The sequence below is a fragment of the Musa acuminata genome, chromosome BXJ3-3, assembly GCF_036884655.1.
Source record: "Musa acuminata AAA Group cultivar baxijiao chromosome BXJ3-3, Cavendish_Baxijiao_AAA, whole genome shotgun sequence".
NCBI lineage: Eukaryota > Viridiplantae > Streptophyta > Magnoliopsida > Zingiberales > Musaceae > Musa > Musa acuminata.
In genome coordinates this window covers 36,388,268-36,403,809 of record NC_088351.1, presented here as the reverse complement: position 1 = coordinate 36,403,809, position 15,542 = coordinate 36,388,268, and the positions used below count along the sequence as shown (strand labels likewise).

Genomic DNA, 15,542 nt, shown 5'->3' with positions numbered 1-15,542 from the left:
TTTGATGAAGACATCCTCATCCAAGTTTTACATTAGTAGTAAATACATGAACTCAACCCCAAGATTGACAGTGTCCCAATGAACCATGAACTAGATAGTACTGATGATGATAGAAATAGTTAGCAGTAATAATACTGATGAGATCAGTCACGGAATTTTAATTATTTGGTTCCAATAAATGTGGACATTACATGATGAGACCACATGGTTATTCAAAATAGCCACATATTGAATTCCCATATGCATCAAAGAAAATACAAAAGGGAAAGAAAATAAATAAAGAAAAAGGAGGGAGTTACTCAGTTTCACATTCCCCTTGTCCAACCATTCTTGGGTCTCCTCGGGTTCTGTTTCCCTGTAGCATCCAAACGTCCAGGCTCCAAAGTCACACAAATGTTCATCTGATTTCTGCACTGAAGCAGCAGGTTGTATCAATAACACAGTGCAGATTTTTTTGTCCAACTATTTTATCACCAAGGCAAACCAATAGGAAAGATGAAATCATGGAAACTATCAAGAAAAGCTCTAGAATAATATTTCGATAGTCGCAAACCTTGGAACCATATGAAGGCTAGGTGATCACTTCTGAAGGAGGAAGAAATCTCATCAGGAAGCTTGAGAGTGACCAAACGCAAATTATGCCGAGGATTTGAAGGACAATCAACAGAGTCCCCAAGGAGTTGCTTATGGCCATTGTATATGATGTTTTTTCGGCACTTCTAACTGAAAAAGATAGTGCCGCCACCAGCTGAGCTGCTCTATTTAACTGATGGAGTCTATATATCTGGAGGAATGAAAACTTTTTATATTATGAGCTATCTGCCAGTAATTCAAGATTAGCAGATGCACTCACCTGGAAAATAACAGGTATAACTGCACAAGCAGGTGATTTTTTATGACGAGCATACTGCTCAAAAGCAAATTGTACAACAATGCCAACCAAATACGGTGCTAGAGTAGCCGAAGCTGCTGGCCCAGTCCATGGCCAGACCAAGCCCATGGTCAAAAGAGGTATTATAAGGGTCAGAACCAATGTTGTTACAGAAGTTACACGAAGGCCATACTGGGTTTTCAACCAGTAGTAATGGTTAGGTGCTTTGTCCTGTACAGGTCTCCATAGAGAATCCACTAGCAGAACAAAGATTGCAACTCCACTGTAGAAAAGAGCTTCTGTAAAGAAGAGTATGAGAAAATCTGCACATATAAACAAAAAAAATTACTACCACAATCAATTTCATAAAATTGAGCAGCAAGGCATCAGAATGTCATGGTGGCAACCTAGTATTATTTAGTAATGAGTTTCCAGACTCCATTGACCACAAAAATAGAAGCAACAGTTGATGAAAATTTTGAACAAAATTTTTGCCTTGGTACAAGAAGTATCATAAGAAGAAAACCAGGAAGAGAAACAAATGGGCAAAAGAGATGGAATCGTGTTGCATTACATCAAATAATCAAATTAACCTGAAAAGCAAAGGCAGAACAACAATCACGAAGGAAATAATTTCATTCAACCTTGGAACTCTCACTTGTTCGGTCCAGGATAAGTACTGATTCAAAACAAATTGGAAGGTATTTCAATTACTGCAGTTGGAGTGCATAAGATCTCAAGCTTAGGCTTCGGTTTCAACATTTTTGTGAATCACATTGCTGTTGCAATGTCATGTCACTGTTGCAACATCTGTAGCCAGAACAAATAAATAAAAGAGTTCACCAAAGGATGGTCAATCTTTATCCCGATCAAATTTCAATATATCTTATATACTTATTTATCACAAAGATGTCATTCTAGAACGTGGAAAAATTTTCTAAAAACTAGAGAAGATGATATTTACTACATAAGACACTCAAGTTGGAATGTTGAATCTTATTATCATAGGCATTGCTTCATCCATCATATGGCCCTCATTGTTATACTACAGGATCCTAGCCCAGTGTAGGTTAGGGTTTTTCTATGAACATTTTTATCCAGATTTTATCATTGGATCTTTAAAACATAGAATCCTGGCAAACTGGTGCCGGCATTGTGTTGGCATGAGATGTGCCAGCTGGCATGGCAACCCATTTTTTTTGCTGCCATACCTTGCAGTGGTTTGCTTAATAAAGAATCCTTCGACCATCTTCAGTCCATGGATGCACTATCTAAGGTGAACCATGTAAATGTAGCAAGTGAAGACTTACTAGGCTTGAGGTAGTGTTTTGACAGAAACAAATTATCATCATCTCTTTAGCTAAAAAGAATCTATGGGACTGTGAAAGTGTGGAACATGATGAGACCTCCGGGCGTGTTAGATGTAAAATCTTGAAGGTTGTATTCCAAATTAAACCCAGAAGAAGAAATCCAACATAACAAACAGATCACTCAAAACTCACATGAGACACAATTGTTTAATTCCTCAATAAATGTCCTTCTCGCTGACACTAGTACATCAAATCAAGTGATAGGGTTCTATGTTTGTACCTCTTCAGCTTTGCTTCAACATGTCCAATGATATTTTCAGGTTGAGAATGAAAATAAAGTTTTATCATGTTATAATTTTCAACATACTAATTATAAACCTTAGTGACCATTTAAGAATGATTAACAAACATCTATCCCAAGTTCATACCAATAGAGTTCATTATGTGCCCTCTTTTCCATGAGTAAAAGCTCCACGAGTAAAAGTATCTTTTCCGAAACTTTGCTAGCAAGGCTACCTTTCAACACAAGATTATATGAAAGACATACTATAATTTGCATACTAGAACTACTTGAAAAAAGTCTATCAAACTACCAGAAAAAAGTAACACCTTCACTCAAAGAAACTTATACATGATCTTAAATGCATTCATGGAACTGTTATTGTACTGCATCCACACCACTAAACTGCATACATATATTCACAAACATTCACACAGTAATTACCACACCAAGAATGGTGTCTGACCAAGCAAAATGGAGTAGCTAGCTAAAACTCAGATATGTGTGTATAATAAATAGCATCAATAGAATATCAAAAGATTGGACTTCTAAAGTATACAAGACAGTACCTGTTAATAAAGAGTCCTCGAAAAAGGTAGAAAGTATTTTTCGCAAATAAAGTGATGGGAGAACCAAGAAGGCTACCAAGACAGTTGGACCAATAAACCAAAGAATTTTGGATGTTTTCTTGGTTGGAGTAGATCCAACTTCATCTCCCTTTATGTAATGATAACCATGGAATGAGATAAACCCTGGTTTCCCTTCAGATCTCCCAGTAAAATAAGAAAAACTTCTTTTCGAAGAGCTATCTTGATTATCCAAATCTAACTTTTCTGACTCCAAACTTTCCAAATCAAGCTCAGTATAGGATGACTGGTCTTCAGATTTAGCAAGAGGAGTTAGCCGCCTATTCAGAAACTGATTCTTTGATCTGACATATCTATATACATTATGTGCTGGTTTTCCTGATACAATTAAGCACACAGATTTTGTACATACTACAAATACAAGAAAAAATGAAGACAAAAAGAATATTTTAATATGAAAAAGGGTACCTTGGATCTTATGTGGTTTTATCTCATATTTCTTTCCATCAACGCACCTCCTCGATGCCAACTGAGAAGGTACAATTGGAATAGCAGCAATGGTTAAGAGAGAGAGAGAGAGAGAGAGAGAGAGAGAGAGAGAGAGAGAGAGAAACACAATAACATGAAATGGGTGGCCATGACTCACCAATCACAAAGGTTTTTATTTTATTTATTTCAAGATATATAACAGAGATTTCACACATTTGTCCTCCAACAATATTTGCAACTGTAAAGGCTTTTCAAGAATTGCATGCCAATTGGCATGAGACAGCATATGCTGTGAAAAAAAGGCATCAATATCGATGAATCTCTTGCATCATTACTCTGGTCTTTGATGCTTCTTTTAATTTGGACGGACATTCAAATGGATTTGCTCCATTTCAATTAACAACTTCATCCCAACATCCATCTTTAATATTGCTTTAACTTGTTCTTCCATAAATTGACCTTCAATAAAGCTGATTCTTCCATGGTATCAATTCTGCATCTTTAGTTCCTGCAGCTCGTTCTTCCTCAAGTGACTCGTTACACCTATCAAAAGGTATATTTCAAATCTTCTTACATTTCAACTATCATTTCTGTTATAATTGTAGATGTACAGCTCTTTGTTGAAGTCTTGCGGTGGATGGCCGCAATATGCAGTGAAGTGATCTATGTTTGCATACGGTTCCTCTACCATTGCAATGCGCAAAGTGCTATTAAAGATTGTTCCTTGATGGCAATATTCATTTTGATATCACCTTGATGTAGCCTGGATCCAAGGGTCACATCTTTAATAATAAAGCCTTCAACCTTAACCTAGGCAACGTTCATAGATTGTTTCATAATCTAATATCTACGACTAAAAGAAATTATGCTGAATCAGCTTTTCATTCTAATTATTAAAATTAAAGGTGTAACATGTTCATCTCTCCAGCAAAGAACAAGGTAAGAATCACATCTGAGAAAGTTAAAGAAACATTCTGCGTTCTAATAAACACAAAAACAAAAGACAAAATTTAAAGAAAAAAGAATTACTTTTGTTGCAAAGACAGTGGACACGGAGAAAACCAGCAGAAGAAAGAAAGAGAAGAAAGACCATCAAATAGGAAAAAAAAAAAACAGACATACAATCACTTTTTCAGTCAGCATTCAATAAATACTATGATCTAAGTTATCCTTTTAATAAGATTGCAACATTACCAAAAATGCTGTCATCTCTGGAAGTCCAGACAGTGACACCATCACTGTTGGAGAAATACTGTTCTTTGGGATGTTATGATCAATTCAACTAAAAATTCACCATCTACAAACACAAAAGACAACTTCCTGCATGTAGGAGGATATCTGTCTATAAAGGAACAACTTTGCAATTTGAGTATATAAAAAATACCGACTTCCTTACAGTCATTGACCAAAACCTAGATGCCAAAGAAGTCAACACGAGCCTTAGAAAGAAGCATGGATGATATTGCAACCTTCAAATCATATCATGATGATAAAGTCAAATAAAATTATCCAACTCCATTTCCCCTTCTTAAGGTGATCACCATGAGGTTCTAGGTGCCAATCGCAGTAAAACACAAATACAACCAACCAATTAACGCTACCTTCAAAACGTTCTGTTTCTTTTCAGCTTTGGTTAACATATAAATTGGCAATTCGCAAGATTAGGTCATGTCTCCACTAATTAATCTATATATTTGAAATCGAAGGTTTATAGGCTGCAACTCAGGAATCTATGAAAGAATATCGGCGAGTTGTTCCATGGTTCGGGTGTTTGTGGCCTCCTGTTTTCTTCCTTATCCATTGATCAATTAACCCTAATTCTTCCTGTTTTCTTGCAAGTCTTTCCCGCTGCCGCAGTCGATTCGACAGCAGCGCTGAATTAGTAGACGCATCCAACCATATAGCAGCAGGCATCAGCGACAATGAAGACTTATGCAAGGAAATCATCACACGCACAAACAATCGCGATTAAAAAAAAAAAAAAAAACCATCATTTTGATTACAAATTCCAAATAGACAAGACCAAGAAACAAAGAGGAGAAGATACAATACCTGAAGTTCCTGTGAAGGGCGGAAAAAGAGAAAAAAGGTGGAAAGGGGAGGAATCAGTACAGATAATACTTGCCTTGAAATACCTGTGGAGGGTGGTGGAGGAAGAGGGGGAAGGAGACAAGGAGGAGGAAGAGGAGGTAGAGATGGAGGAGCAGCACCAGTGGTAGGAGCAGGAGGAAGGGGAAGAAGCAGACGAAGTAGGCCGAGGCGGAACACCCATCATCTATCCACACTGCCTCTTCTCTTTCTTCTCCTCTATATAGAGTGGCGACGAATAATTACCATTAACTACACAGTACATAACACACAGAAGGTAACAGCCGACGACGACCGATGCCCGATGGAGAACCGAGGTCCGCATGAACCACTTAGTTATTTGGACCGGTTTCCAATCGAGGCGCCCGGCTCGGCCCATGAGAAGACCTGGGCCGAATAGCGGACCGGATGGACCCGGTTTGAGCCGAACGGAAAAGAGAAAGGTCGTTCGACGTTCTCGGATTCCCTCGATGATGATGATGATGATGATGATGATGATGGGTGAGGAGATTGATACATGCCATGGTAAAGACCGATTCATGGTGTTGGACATGTGAGAAGAAACATACTCGATGGGTTGGCATTAGTATATATGTAGGCGGCATGCGGTGCTCGGCGTGTCCTTTTTGGATGGCTGCACTTATTTCTCAAAGCTCAGTAATACTCGAGACATAATTATATTGGCTAACTTTGGACGGCCTCTCTGCAGTCCCTTCCACAGAGAAAAGCTTCCGCCACAATGGATTCTTTGGTTCGGTCTTCCTATCTAAGAATGCACAGGTAAGAAGATTATAGCTTCGTGGAGGGATCAGAATCTATTCTCAGTTCCTACACTGGGAAAGCACTGACATATATCTTTAATCCTTTGACTGGGGCAAGCAAGTTTCAGCCATTAGTCTCTGTTCTTCTGCCTGTTGGAATGGGAGAGGAGAAGAGAAGCCCAAGATGACAGAGCATTCTGTCCACTTACAGCTTGCCTCTTTGTAAGGTTTTTGAGAAGCTTGTGTTGCAGCAACGCCATATGCCAAGGATGGTTCCAAAACATTGGATGGGAAGGGAAAGGGAAGGAAACAGGGCGGAGGTCCCTCAAAGAAAACAATGACTGACAACACACATCTAGGAACATGAGAAAAAAAGACACCCAGAATCGAGTGGATTGCCTCCTTTAAACCCCAAAAGCAAGTACTTGGAGGAAACCCAAAGAGCATGCATGCACCCACAGCACCCCCACACAACCAGAAATGAAAAGAAGAGAAGGGAAAAAGGAAAAGCTAAAGATGCTGCTGTCCCTCGTGAGTTGTATTCCAATGCTTCATCCTCCTCCTTTTTCTACGCCTACCTATAAAACCCATCATTTTAGGCACAAAAGAAAGAGATGAAGAAGAGGAAAAGAAACAGTGGGCATCACTTTAAGCACCCAACATCTTGATTACCATCCCAGCATGAGAGGACTATATTATACCTGCAGCACCCCAGCAATTAAGCCTGTTCTTTTGGTTGCCTCATGTTACAGAATCATGCCTTGTCAGAGGAGGCTACGCCACGCTCTTTTGAAGAAGAAGGAAGATTGATATGTCATGGTGGGAGTCAGAGCGGTTTAGTTGATTGCAGAAGAGGTTTGATCTGAGATGAGAGTGTCCGGCGGAAGAGGAAGAAGATAAGGAAACAAGGCGGATTCACTGGCGGCTACGACACTCTTCCGATGGTTCTTCTCTCGCTTGGTGTTCTTCTTCTGCTTGCTGGTATGAGTCCTGTCTTCTCGGAAGCCGCAGCCAACAACACATTCCGACCAGGAGAAGAGCTTCGGAGTTACAGGCGCGTCAGAGCTCATCTCAGGAGGCTGAACAAGCCTGCGGTGAAGACAATTCAGGCACTTGTTGTTTCAGAACCCAGTTGTTTTCTTCTTCGTGGAATCCGAGTCTTAGTCTTTTGCCTGTTGAACAGAGTCCAGATGGTGATACCATCGACTGCGTGCTCTCTCATCTTCAACCAGCATTCGATCATCCCAGACTGAAAGGAATGAAACCTCTGGTAATAGAACGAAAGCTTCTCACCGCTGCGTTACACGGGGGAAGAAAAAGCTGTTGATTTCGACTGCTTGCAGGATCCACCGGAGAGACCCAAAGGCCACAGAGCTGATGCCGCGACCCAGGACAGCTTCCAGCTGTGGAGAGTTTCTGGTGAGTCGTGTCCAGGTGGAACAGTGCCGATCAGGAGGACGAAGGAAGAAGACATCCTGCGAGCCAGCTCAGTCAAGAGGTTTGGCCGGAAGCTGGCAGTGAGATCAAGGCATGATTCCGAGACCGGCGGCCATGAGGTTAGTCTCGGCTAATTGTTTGGGCGATGCTCGTCGCTTAATCTGCTCATTCGATGCCGGTATTCCGTAACCTGTAAAGATCCTACGTGGTTACAGCACGCAGTGGGCTATGTGGTGGGAGATCAATACTACGGCGCAAAAGCAAGCTTGAATGTGTGGGCACCAAAGGTGACGAATCCTTCTGAGTTCAGCTTATCGCAAGTATGGGTCATCTCTGGATCTTTCGGCACTGACCTCAACACCATCGAAGCTGGTTGGCAGGTACTCGATCATAAACTCTATTTGAACTACAAGCAAAAAGAGGAAACCAATTCCAGTTTCTCTCTCGCCACAGGTGAGTCCGCAGCTATACGGTGACAGTTCTCCCAGGTTCTTCACATACTGGACGGTGAGTTCCCTTGTCATACAAACCACTGATTCGAACTGGGAGATCATATGGCTAATGATTCAGCATGCCGTGTCTTGAAGACCGACGCGTACCAAGCAACCGGATGCTACAATCTTTTGTGTTCTGGATTCATCCAAACAAACAACATGATCGCCATCGGAGCTGCCATCTCCCCGACATCGACGTACGACGGTGGCCAGTTTGACATCAGCCTGCTTGTCTGGAAGGTAAGAACCTATCGGTCAAACAAAACGTTGACGGACAGATATGAAGCAGAGTTGTTTGTGTAGGATCCGAACCATGGGAACTGGTGGCTGGAGTTGGGGTCGGGGGAGCTGGTGGGCTACTGGCCGTCGTTCTTGTTCAGCCACCTGTCGGAGCACGCGAGCATGGTGCAGTTTGGGGGGGAGATCGTGAACACGCAGCCGCAGGGGCTGCACACCGCCACCCAGATGGGGAGCGGGCATTACGCCCGAGAAGGCTTCGGCCGGGCTTCCTACTTCCGGAACTTGCAGGTGGTGGACTGGGACAACAGCTTGATTCCCGTGGCGAACCTGCGAGTGCTCGCAGACCGCCCCACTTGTTACGACGTACAAGGCGGGATCAACAGCGTGTGGGGGAACTATTTCTACTACGGAGGTCCGGGAAGAAACGACGACAGATGCACTTGAGCAATGACACACAAGGAAGCTCCTTTTTTGCGCCTCCTTCTTCTTCTTCGGGTCTTGTGATGAGTGTTGAAGAATTTTTGTTGATTTCCGCCATTAATTACTCGCTTGATTACCTGAGTTTTGTTTATTTCTGGCAAACCTGTATCTCTGCCCATTAATTGTACACAGCTTTAGAGCTAGGCCTGTAAAATTTGAAGCATACTACAATGGATTTATACACCATAGCTAGTGAGTGTTTTTTTCAGTTTCATTGTTTTCTTAGTTTCAGTTTCAAACCCTAAATATATATATATTTTTTTTATTAATAAGTCAAATTGGACCGTCGAATTGTACCTATCATCAGTAAGTACTTCCTTTGTCATATCGATAGATTATGACAAGTCTGCTCTGCTCGCAGTCTTACATCCTTTTTCTCCTAATCATCGAGGCATGCACTATACAAAGATTGAGAAACGGACCTACTGACCTGACACAAGACAAGACCAGCAACAGTAATCTTGAGGAACAAGCTAACTAAACTTGACGCAAACGAAGGCTGCATTTCCGTCCTTCGCTTTGAGTCTAATGAGGTAAAGTCGTGTTTCTGATCTCACTCGCTAAACCAAACACTATGGACCACTTCTTTCGAGACATAATATATAACGTTGTGACGCATGTTGTTTCATCTCACCCAACGCACCAGTGAATATTATATACAGGTGCTGCTGTCACATTGTTGTCTGATATGATATGAAAATGGCGATTGCTTCAATTGTAAGAAATTCCATTAAGTAAATAGTTGTTTCTTAAAGGGAAATAGAAGTTGTTTTAGGAACAAACGATCGAAAAGAAGCTCACCAAAGAAAGAGTTATCCCCAAATCTTCCATACAACCAAACACATTCGAGTAAAATTCCAAGATCAAATTATACTCATAAATAGTTAAATCTAATACAATGTGATTATAGCATATTCTAGCATCAAATCCACAAACACGGACCTGGCACAACGTTCCAAAGCCAACATGGCGCACTGAGCCGACTCAACATCCCTGATCTGAACGAGGCAGCCGCTTGTCATCTACGTCGACAGCACATTGCACCAACACCGCTCGAGGCTGTACGAAGCAACGTAGCCCCGTCTTGAGCTACTCCTGAGCTACACCAAATGAAGCAGGGCCAGACATATCAGATTGCACCCGTGTCCCAACATACAAGCTGACCACCCATGGCGACGACATCTTTAAACACGTGTACGAAGACGTCGATGACCATTAACAGCTACGCACGTCAACACACGACAACAAGTATTAAAGCCACCCCCAAGAATAGCATTGGGGTCGGACCTCAAATATACACACACACACACACTCCAACTCTCTCATCTCTAACTCTTGCTAGCTTAAGCAGCGGAGGGGTTGGGTCGAAAATCCCCCTCCCGATTATGACCCGTGTGCAGGCACCCAACGGACAACTAAATGAGTGACCTTCAGTCTCCACCTAAGAGAACAAGGTCTACCCCCACTCAACCAAACCTCGAGTTAACACGCTCCAGCTCAGAGGTCGTGCTGGTGATCTTGCACACTCGGGACGGACCCAACCATGCCGACACCTCAGCCACGACATAAAGGTACAAAACACAATGTAAGTCACACCTTAAAAACAAAATTAAAAGAGGTTATGGGACTATGATTGAGAGATACCAATGTCTATCTTGTTTGAGCACAATTTAACCCCTCATGTAGAAGCATTCCATAAGGTCATGTTGCCCTATCAAACTTGAGATAGAAAAGCCCAATTGTCTTTGAGAATCACAACCTTCCTAAATCAAAGAATTGAAACACAAACGAGGATGGCACTAAATTTAAATAAAAAATCACAGAAACATACTAGAAGAGGATATCCGAGAAAAATGAAAAAGCTCAGCTAAGCGACACTCTAACAATGAAACTGCATTGATTGACACTAATATCATAAAAACCAAGCAAAAAGGGAAAAAAGTAAAAAAAGAAACTTGTGCATCAGCAGAGAGTTCTGGTCAGCATATTACTTACCTGAAAGCTCAGAGATCAAGTGTAAAGCCATCATATGCACAATGTTTTTTGTATAAAAGCAGAAAGCAAATAGGAGAAAGGAGGGAATACAAACTTAGGAGTGAAAACATTCAGGCCCAAGTCAGAAGTTCTCTAACATTAATCTGTCATTTCATTAGTGATTGGCCAAATGGCTTAGGCCCCATTGGCCATGACCAGCATCTAGAATGTAGGAGAATCATGCACAGAATGCCAGTGGGAAGCCTGCACATGCAAGGCCTTCCTAGCATGCTTAGAAAAAAACATTATTAGAAACTCAAATTGTATATCTGAATTGCACTCGTCAGAAAACCCAAGAGCTATCACAAGACACTATTAACCAACATCTAATTTTTTTTGTAAAATTTAGTAAAACTAATATTCTAAGCTTGGTTCCCTCACATTTGTTTGCTGGAATAATGATAAGAATGTTTCCTAACCCATGCTAGTTTTTGGCGGAAGCCAAAAACATAGTATTAGTTCCAAACGGAGCTCTATGCGTGTATTTGACTAAGTTCACAACAACTGACAGTTTGAAGAAGTTTGTTAGCTTCTCTCATAAGATGTTGAGGCTGACCATCAACAAAAAAAAAATGTTGCATATCATATATTACATTTATATAAAATCCACTTCTTCTGTTCAATTTTAAGGATGACCAGTACCAAATTTTGGTTGCAAGAGATCCCAATTAGTCTCTGTTATAGTCTCTTGGATCTTGCTCTTTGATTTTTCACCCCTATGTGTGTAGTTACCAAGAATGATAAGAAAAAAAATATTTTTATTCATCAACAATTAGATATTACTTTGATAGAAGATAAAATTAAATAGAATCTTTCAAGAGGGTATGGACATGTGCTCAACAAAGCTACAAACGTGACAGAAGAGATGAAATGATTAATTTTAATGACATGGGAGATAAAAAAATTTAAAAATACTTTAACAGTAGATACTATAAATAAAAATTTAAATACTCTTAAATTAACTAAACATATGACCTTACGGTTATATGTAGTAGTCGATCTCAAATATTAGGACTTACGGTTTTGTTATTGTTTATTCTCACAGCATAAACAATACTACTGATATCTTATAACAAAAGATTAATTTCTTCTGAATTTTTTCCTTTTTGATAAATCATAGCTCTACCACTTGTTGATGCAGTCAAAAATATCTTGTCTTAATAGTCAACCAGAAGCTCCTAGTTGCAGTCTTAATCTCCCAGGATGCATCAAACACAAAGAAACGAGTTGCTTGTCGACTAAAAACTGAGGGGGTGACAAAAATGCACGAGTAAATGGAAGAAATAAGCATAGGAGATAAAATACATCATTCAAGATACAGATAAGAACACTTGAAAACATAAATTAAAAAGAGACGTACCGAGATATTTTAAACAAGACTATCTATACTTCTAGAGCCACCTCGCTCCCGAACAGCAGCGCGCACCTCCCGTCCACCGCAAGATCCATCGCCGCCACGGCGACCGCGGGGTGAGATGCTGCTACAGGAGGAGCCGAAGGATAGGCAAACCCTAGCGCACGAATAAAAGCGTTGAATTGGAGTCATCGGTGCGTGCCGTGCGTATAAATAGGCGAACCATGGTTGGACTCGAACCGGACTGCGTCAAGTGGCTCAAGCGTCGGCTCATTAGTGATCATTAATTAAACCGGTTGGTCGAACCACAAACTTAATAAAAATATATTATAAAAAAATATAAAATCATCAAAAAAATAAAAGTGATTTTTCAGAGAAAAAAAATCTTTTTTATAATTTTCAGAATACACTAACATGATCCGAGATAATTTTTCAATCCAAATAATATATAGACCGATCGATATAGTGAATCGATACGAACCCTAAGACTTGTATTGTTATATATAATGTATTTGAATAGATTTATAGTATTTTTTAAATATATAAAATTGATGCAAATTGATTCAAAATCAATACAAACCCACTTATATATAAAACTAGGGTTTAAATAATTATCATAACTAAATAGGAATATTTATATGAGAGAGATATACTAAACCAACTTATATACAAAAATAAATTTTAAAATAATTATCTTTATTGATCTAAGAGATATCTCCACTGTAAGTCAATTAAAAAACATCATATCTCATGACTCAATAGAAATTAACTCATATAAAAAAAATTAATATTTTTAAATTATATATCGTTATTTGTATTAAAATAAATAAAATAGAGAGACTTCCTTCTCAGATATATTTTACAAGACATAATAAATTTATTCAAAACTATTATAACCGGAGAATCACCTTATAAATTAGTCCAAAATCAATTAACTAATTCACTGTATGGAATAATAAAAAAGTATTATTGTGAAATATAAGTAACATGAGACACCACTTGGGAAATATAATAAAAGGATGTATTCGATAAAAATTTAAAATAAATATTTAGAGTTAATTATATATTATTTTTTTATAATTAATTATCTTTAGTATTTTAATTATTATATTTTTAAATATTATATTATGATATTTGAAACATTTAATCTATTTTTTTATATTTTTATGATGAATAGAGGAAGAGAGAGTGTTGGGCCCAAGATGGGCCCACACAGGAGGACCAATCAAAACGGATTGGGTTTAACTTGGCAATCCGAAGAATGGTGGGTGCAGAAAGATGGGCATCGCCTGTTGGCTACAGAAACAAGCAAAGCCGACAATTCTACCTCAATTCGCAGGTTAAGAACCAAACCGTACGAAACAAAAGCGAGAAGCTGTTCACATTCCCAATGCCTTGGAGACGTCCGCCATTGAGAGGCAAAAGAGCAAAGACAAAGCAAAGCAACAGCAAGCTGGCGAGTCCTGGGACTTTAGACCCTGGGAAGCCAACCCCAGGAAAAAGGAGCAATGTGTGTTGAATGAGCATATACAACTTAAAACAATGGCTTCGGCAACAATGGATTACTCATTATATAGTAGGATAAACAGGCAATGGGTTCCAGCATAAGGATATGGCCATCACCATGGTCTCTTCCCCTGCACTAGTTTTCCTAGTTGTAGTAGCCTCCTTCCTCTGCACCTCAACTCGGGCTCAACACTCTTCGTGCGACAACAGCTTCTCCTTCTTCGAAGAAGGCATAGCCGGAAACGTAACTCACTGCAGGAAACTCCGCACCCTCGGCGCGGAGCTCGGGTGGAGTTACCACAACACCACGCCAAACGTGACGCTGAACATTGTGTTCAGCGCCATACCTTCCGCTGCCGGCGGCTGGGTGGCGTGGGGCCTGAACCCCGGGAACAGGCCCCAGATGGTGGGCACCAGGGCCCTCATCGCCCTCCGCCCAGCCAACGGGACGCTGGCGATGAACACCTACAACCTGACCCGCGACACCATGCTTGGCTGCAAGCTCCAGCCTTCTCCCATCGAGGTGCAGGTGTGGAACATGCAAGCCAACTACTCGGAGGAGACAGGCGCCATTACCATGTCCGCGACGCTCAGCCTTGATCCCTCCACCTACAACATAAGCGAGCTCAAGCATGTGTGGCAAGTCGGATCCTCTGTGGTCGACCAGGTGCCGCAGAAGCACCGTATGAGGTTGAAGAACTTCGATAGCTTCGAGGTCATCGATCTCACCACCGGGCGCGGGTTCAGGGACACAGGACTTACGAAGCAAAGAGTCGTAAGTAGACATTCTCGATCAACTATGCTCTTAATCGCCACCACATGCAAGTGTACAGGATACTCCTTTTATGCATGGTCTTGTTGGGTGTGCACAGGCTCATGGTGTACTGAGCGTGATTGGCTGGGGGATCCTGCTGCCGGTCGGGGTAATAATCAAAAGGTACTCCAGGAACATCACTAAGAATCCGGAGGTGTGGTTCATGCTGCATATATCATTTCAGATCTCAGGGTACACTGTCGGCGTCACTGCGTGGGCCATTGGGATTGCACTGATGAGTAATTCCCGGCACTTCAACACCTTCAAGGGCCACAGGACAATCGGCATCATCATCTTCTGCTTGGCCACGTTGCAAGTAAGCATCAGCATCTTCCTCCTTTTGATTTACTACTCTGCTTCCGACTTTGTTTCTTGTTTGCCTACAGATTATGGCATTGTGGTTGAAGCCAAAGAAAAAGTATGAAGGGGGCAAAACTATTACAGATAGACCCAGAAAATACTGGAGCATCTATCATCATCTTGTTGGCTATACGTTGATAACTCTTAGCATAGTGAACATATTCAAGGGCTTCGCCATCCTGCGGCCACCACCAGTTTGGAAGTGGATTTACGTGGGATTACTGGCTGCTCTTTCCTGTGTGGCTTTTGGATTGGAGGTTGCTATTTGGGTGCATAAAAGTCGAAATAATAAGAAAACATCACGATGAAGCAATGGCTTCGTTCTGCTCTTCTTTGCCTTTGCTTCTCTTCCTAAATTTTCTTTTCATGGGGGTGACGACATGTTGGTGTCTATTTGAATGAGACAATATGATGTTTGTGTGTGTTTTTGTTTAGAT

The 15,542-nt window shown here is 40.8% G+C and overlaps 3 protein-coding genes, 1 long non-coding RNA gene and 1 other non-coding gene across 9 annotated transcripts; 2 read left to right on the top strand and 3 right to left on the bottom strand.

Annotated features, from left to right (window-relative positions):
- Positions 1-138: 138 nt before the first annotated feature.
- Positions 139-5,897, bottom strand: LOC135632636 (uncharacterized). Of its 2 annotated transcripts, none has more exons than XM_065141270.1 (6): positions 5,663-5,897; positions 3,517-3,577; positions 3,031-3,426; positions 854-1,194; positions 554-784; positions 139-408 (listed from the first exon to the last, which is right to left on the bottom strand). In XM_065141270.1, the coding sequence occupies exons 1-5, from the start codon at positions 5,810-5,812 to the stop codon at positions 572-574; spliced, it is 1,161 nt and encodes a 386-aa protein (XP_064997342.1). In that variant the 5' UTR covers positions 5,813-5,897; the 3' UTR covers positions 139-408; positions 554-571. The 2 variants fall into 2 exon arrangements, with proteins under 2 accessions (XP_064997342.1, XP_064997341.1); XM_065141269.1 differs by having other exon boundaries at positions 139-413; positions 5,663-5,887.
- An 846-nt stretch (positions 5,898-6,743) lies between these two features.
- Positions 6,744-9,251, top strand: LOC135632635 (protein neprosin-like). The gene is made up of 7 exons (XM_065141268.1): positions 6,744-7,495; positions 7,570-7,656; positions 7,730-7,942; positions 8,039-8,203; positions 8,277-8,330; positions 8,411-8,557; positions 8,621-9,251. The coding sequence occupies exons 1-7, from the start codon at positions 7,328-7,330 to the stop codon at positions 8,999-9,001; spliced, it is 1,215 nt and encodes a 404-aa protein (XP_064997340.1). The 5' UTR covers positions 6,744-7,327; the 3' UTR covers positions 9,002-9,251.
- Positions 9,252-9,887: 636 nt separating this feature from the next.
- LOC135632637 (uncharacterized) lies at positions 9,888-12,594 on the bottom strand. Of its 4 annotated transcripts, none has more exons than XR_010494725.1 (2): positions 12,432-12,594; positions 9,888-10,800 (listed from the first exon to the last, which is right to left on the bottom strand). It is a non-coding gene; the product is annotated as an uncharacterized LOC135632637 (long non-coding RNA). The 4 variants fall into 4 exon arrangements; XR_010494726.1 differs by having other exon boundaries at positions 9,888-10,796; XR_010494727.1 differs by having other exon boundaries at positions 9,888-10,756.
- On the bottom strand, positions 10,996-11,060 carry LOC135634421 (small nucleolar RNA snoR101). Its single transcript, XR_010495343.1, has one exon. It is a non-coding gene; the product is annotated as a small nucleolar RNA snoR101 (small nucleolar RNA).
- Positions 12,595-14,014: 1,420 nt separating the features above from the next.
- Positions 14,015-15,527, top strand: LOC103979517 (cytochrome b561 and DOMON domain-containing protein At3g25290-like). Its single transcript, XM_009395691.3, has 3 exons — positions 14,015-14,706; positions 14,804-15,061; positions 15,132-15,527. Exons 1-3 carry the CDS (start codon positions 14,038-14,040, stop codon positions 15,411-15,413), a joined length of 1,209 nt encoding a protein of 402 aa, XP_009393966.2. The 5' UTR covers positions 14,015-14,037; the 3' UTR covers positions 15,414-15,527.
- Positions 15,528-15,542: the final 15 nt, after the last annotated feature.

Coding starts and splice junctions, on each gene's coding strand:
- LOC135632636 (XM_065141270.1), bottom strand. CDS start 5,812: ATGATGGGTGTTCCGCCTCGGCCTACTTCGTCTGCTTCTTCCCCTTCC. Junction 3,427..3,516: donor AAAACCACATAAGATCCAAG/GTACCCTTTTTC, acceptor TAATTGTATCAG/GAAAACCAGCACATAATGTA. Junction 1,195..3,030: donor CGAGGACTCTTTATTAACAG/GTACTGTCTTGT, acceptor TTATATGTGCAG/ATTTTCTCATACTCTTCTTT.
- LOC135632635 (XM_065141268.1), top strand. CDS start 7,328: ATGGTTCTTCTCTCGCTTGGTGTTCTTCTTCTGCTTGCTGGTATGAGT. Junction 7,943..8,038: donor CCGAGACCGGCGGCCATGAG/GTTAGTCTCGGC, acceptor ACGTGGTTACAG/CACGCAGTGGGCTATGTGGT. Junction 8,331..8,410: donor GGTTCTTCACATACTGGACG/GTGAGTTCCCTT, acceptor CGTGTCTTGAAG/ACCGACGCGTACCAAGCAAC.
- LOC103979517 (XM_009395691.3), top strand. CDS start 14,038: ATGGCCATCACCATGGTCTCTTCCCCTGCACTAGTTTTCCTAGTTGTA. Junction 14,707..14,803: donor GACTTACGAAGCAAAGAGTC/GTAAGTAGACAT, acceptor GGGTGTGCACAG/GCTCATGGTGTACTGAGCGT. Junction 15,062..15,131: donor TCTGCTTGGCCACGTTGCAA/GTAAGCATCAGC, acceptor GTTTGCCTACAG/ATTATGGCATTGTGGTTGAA.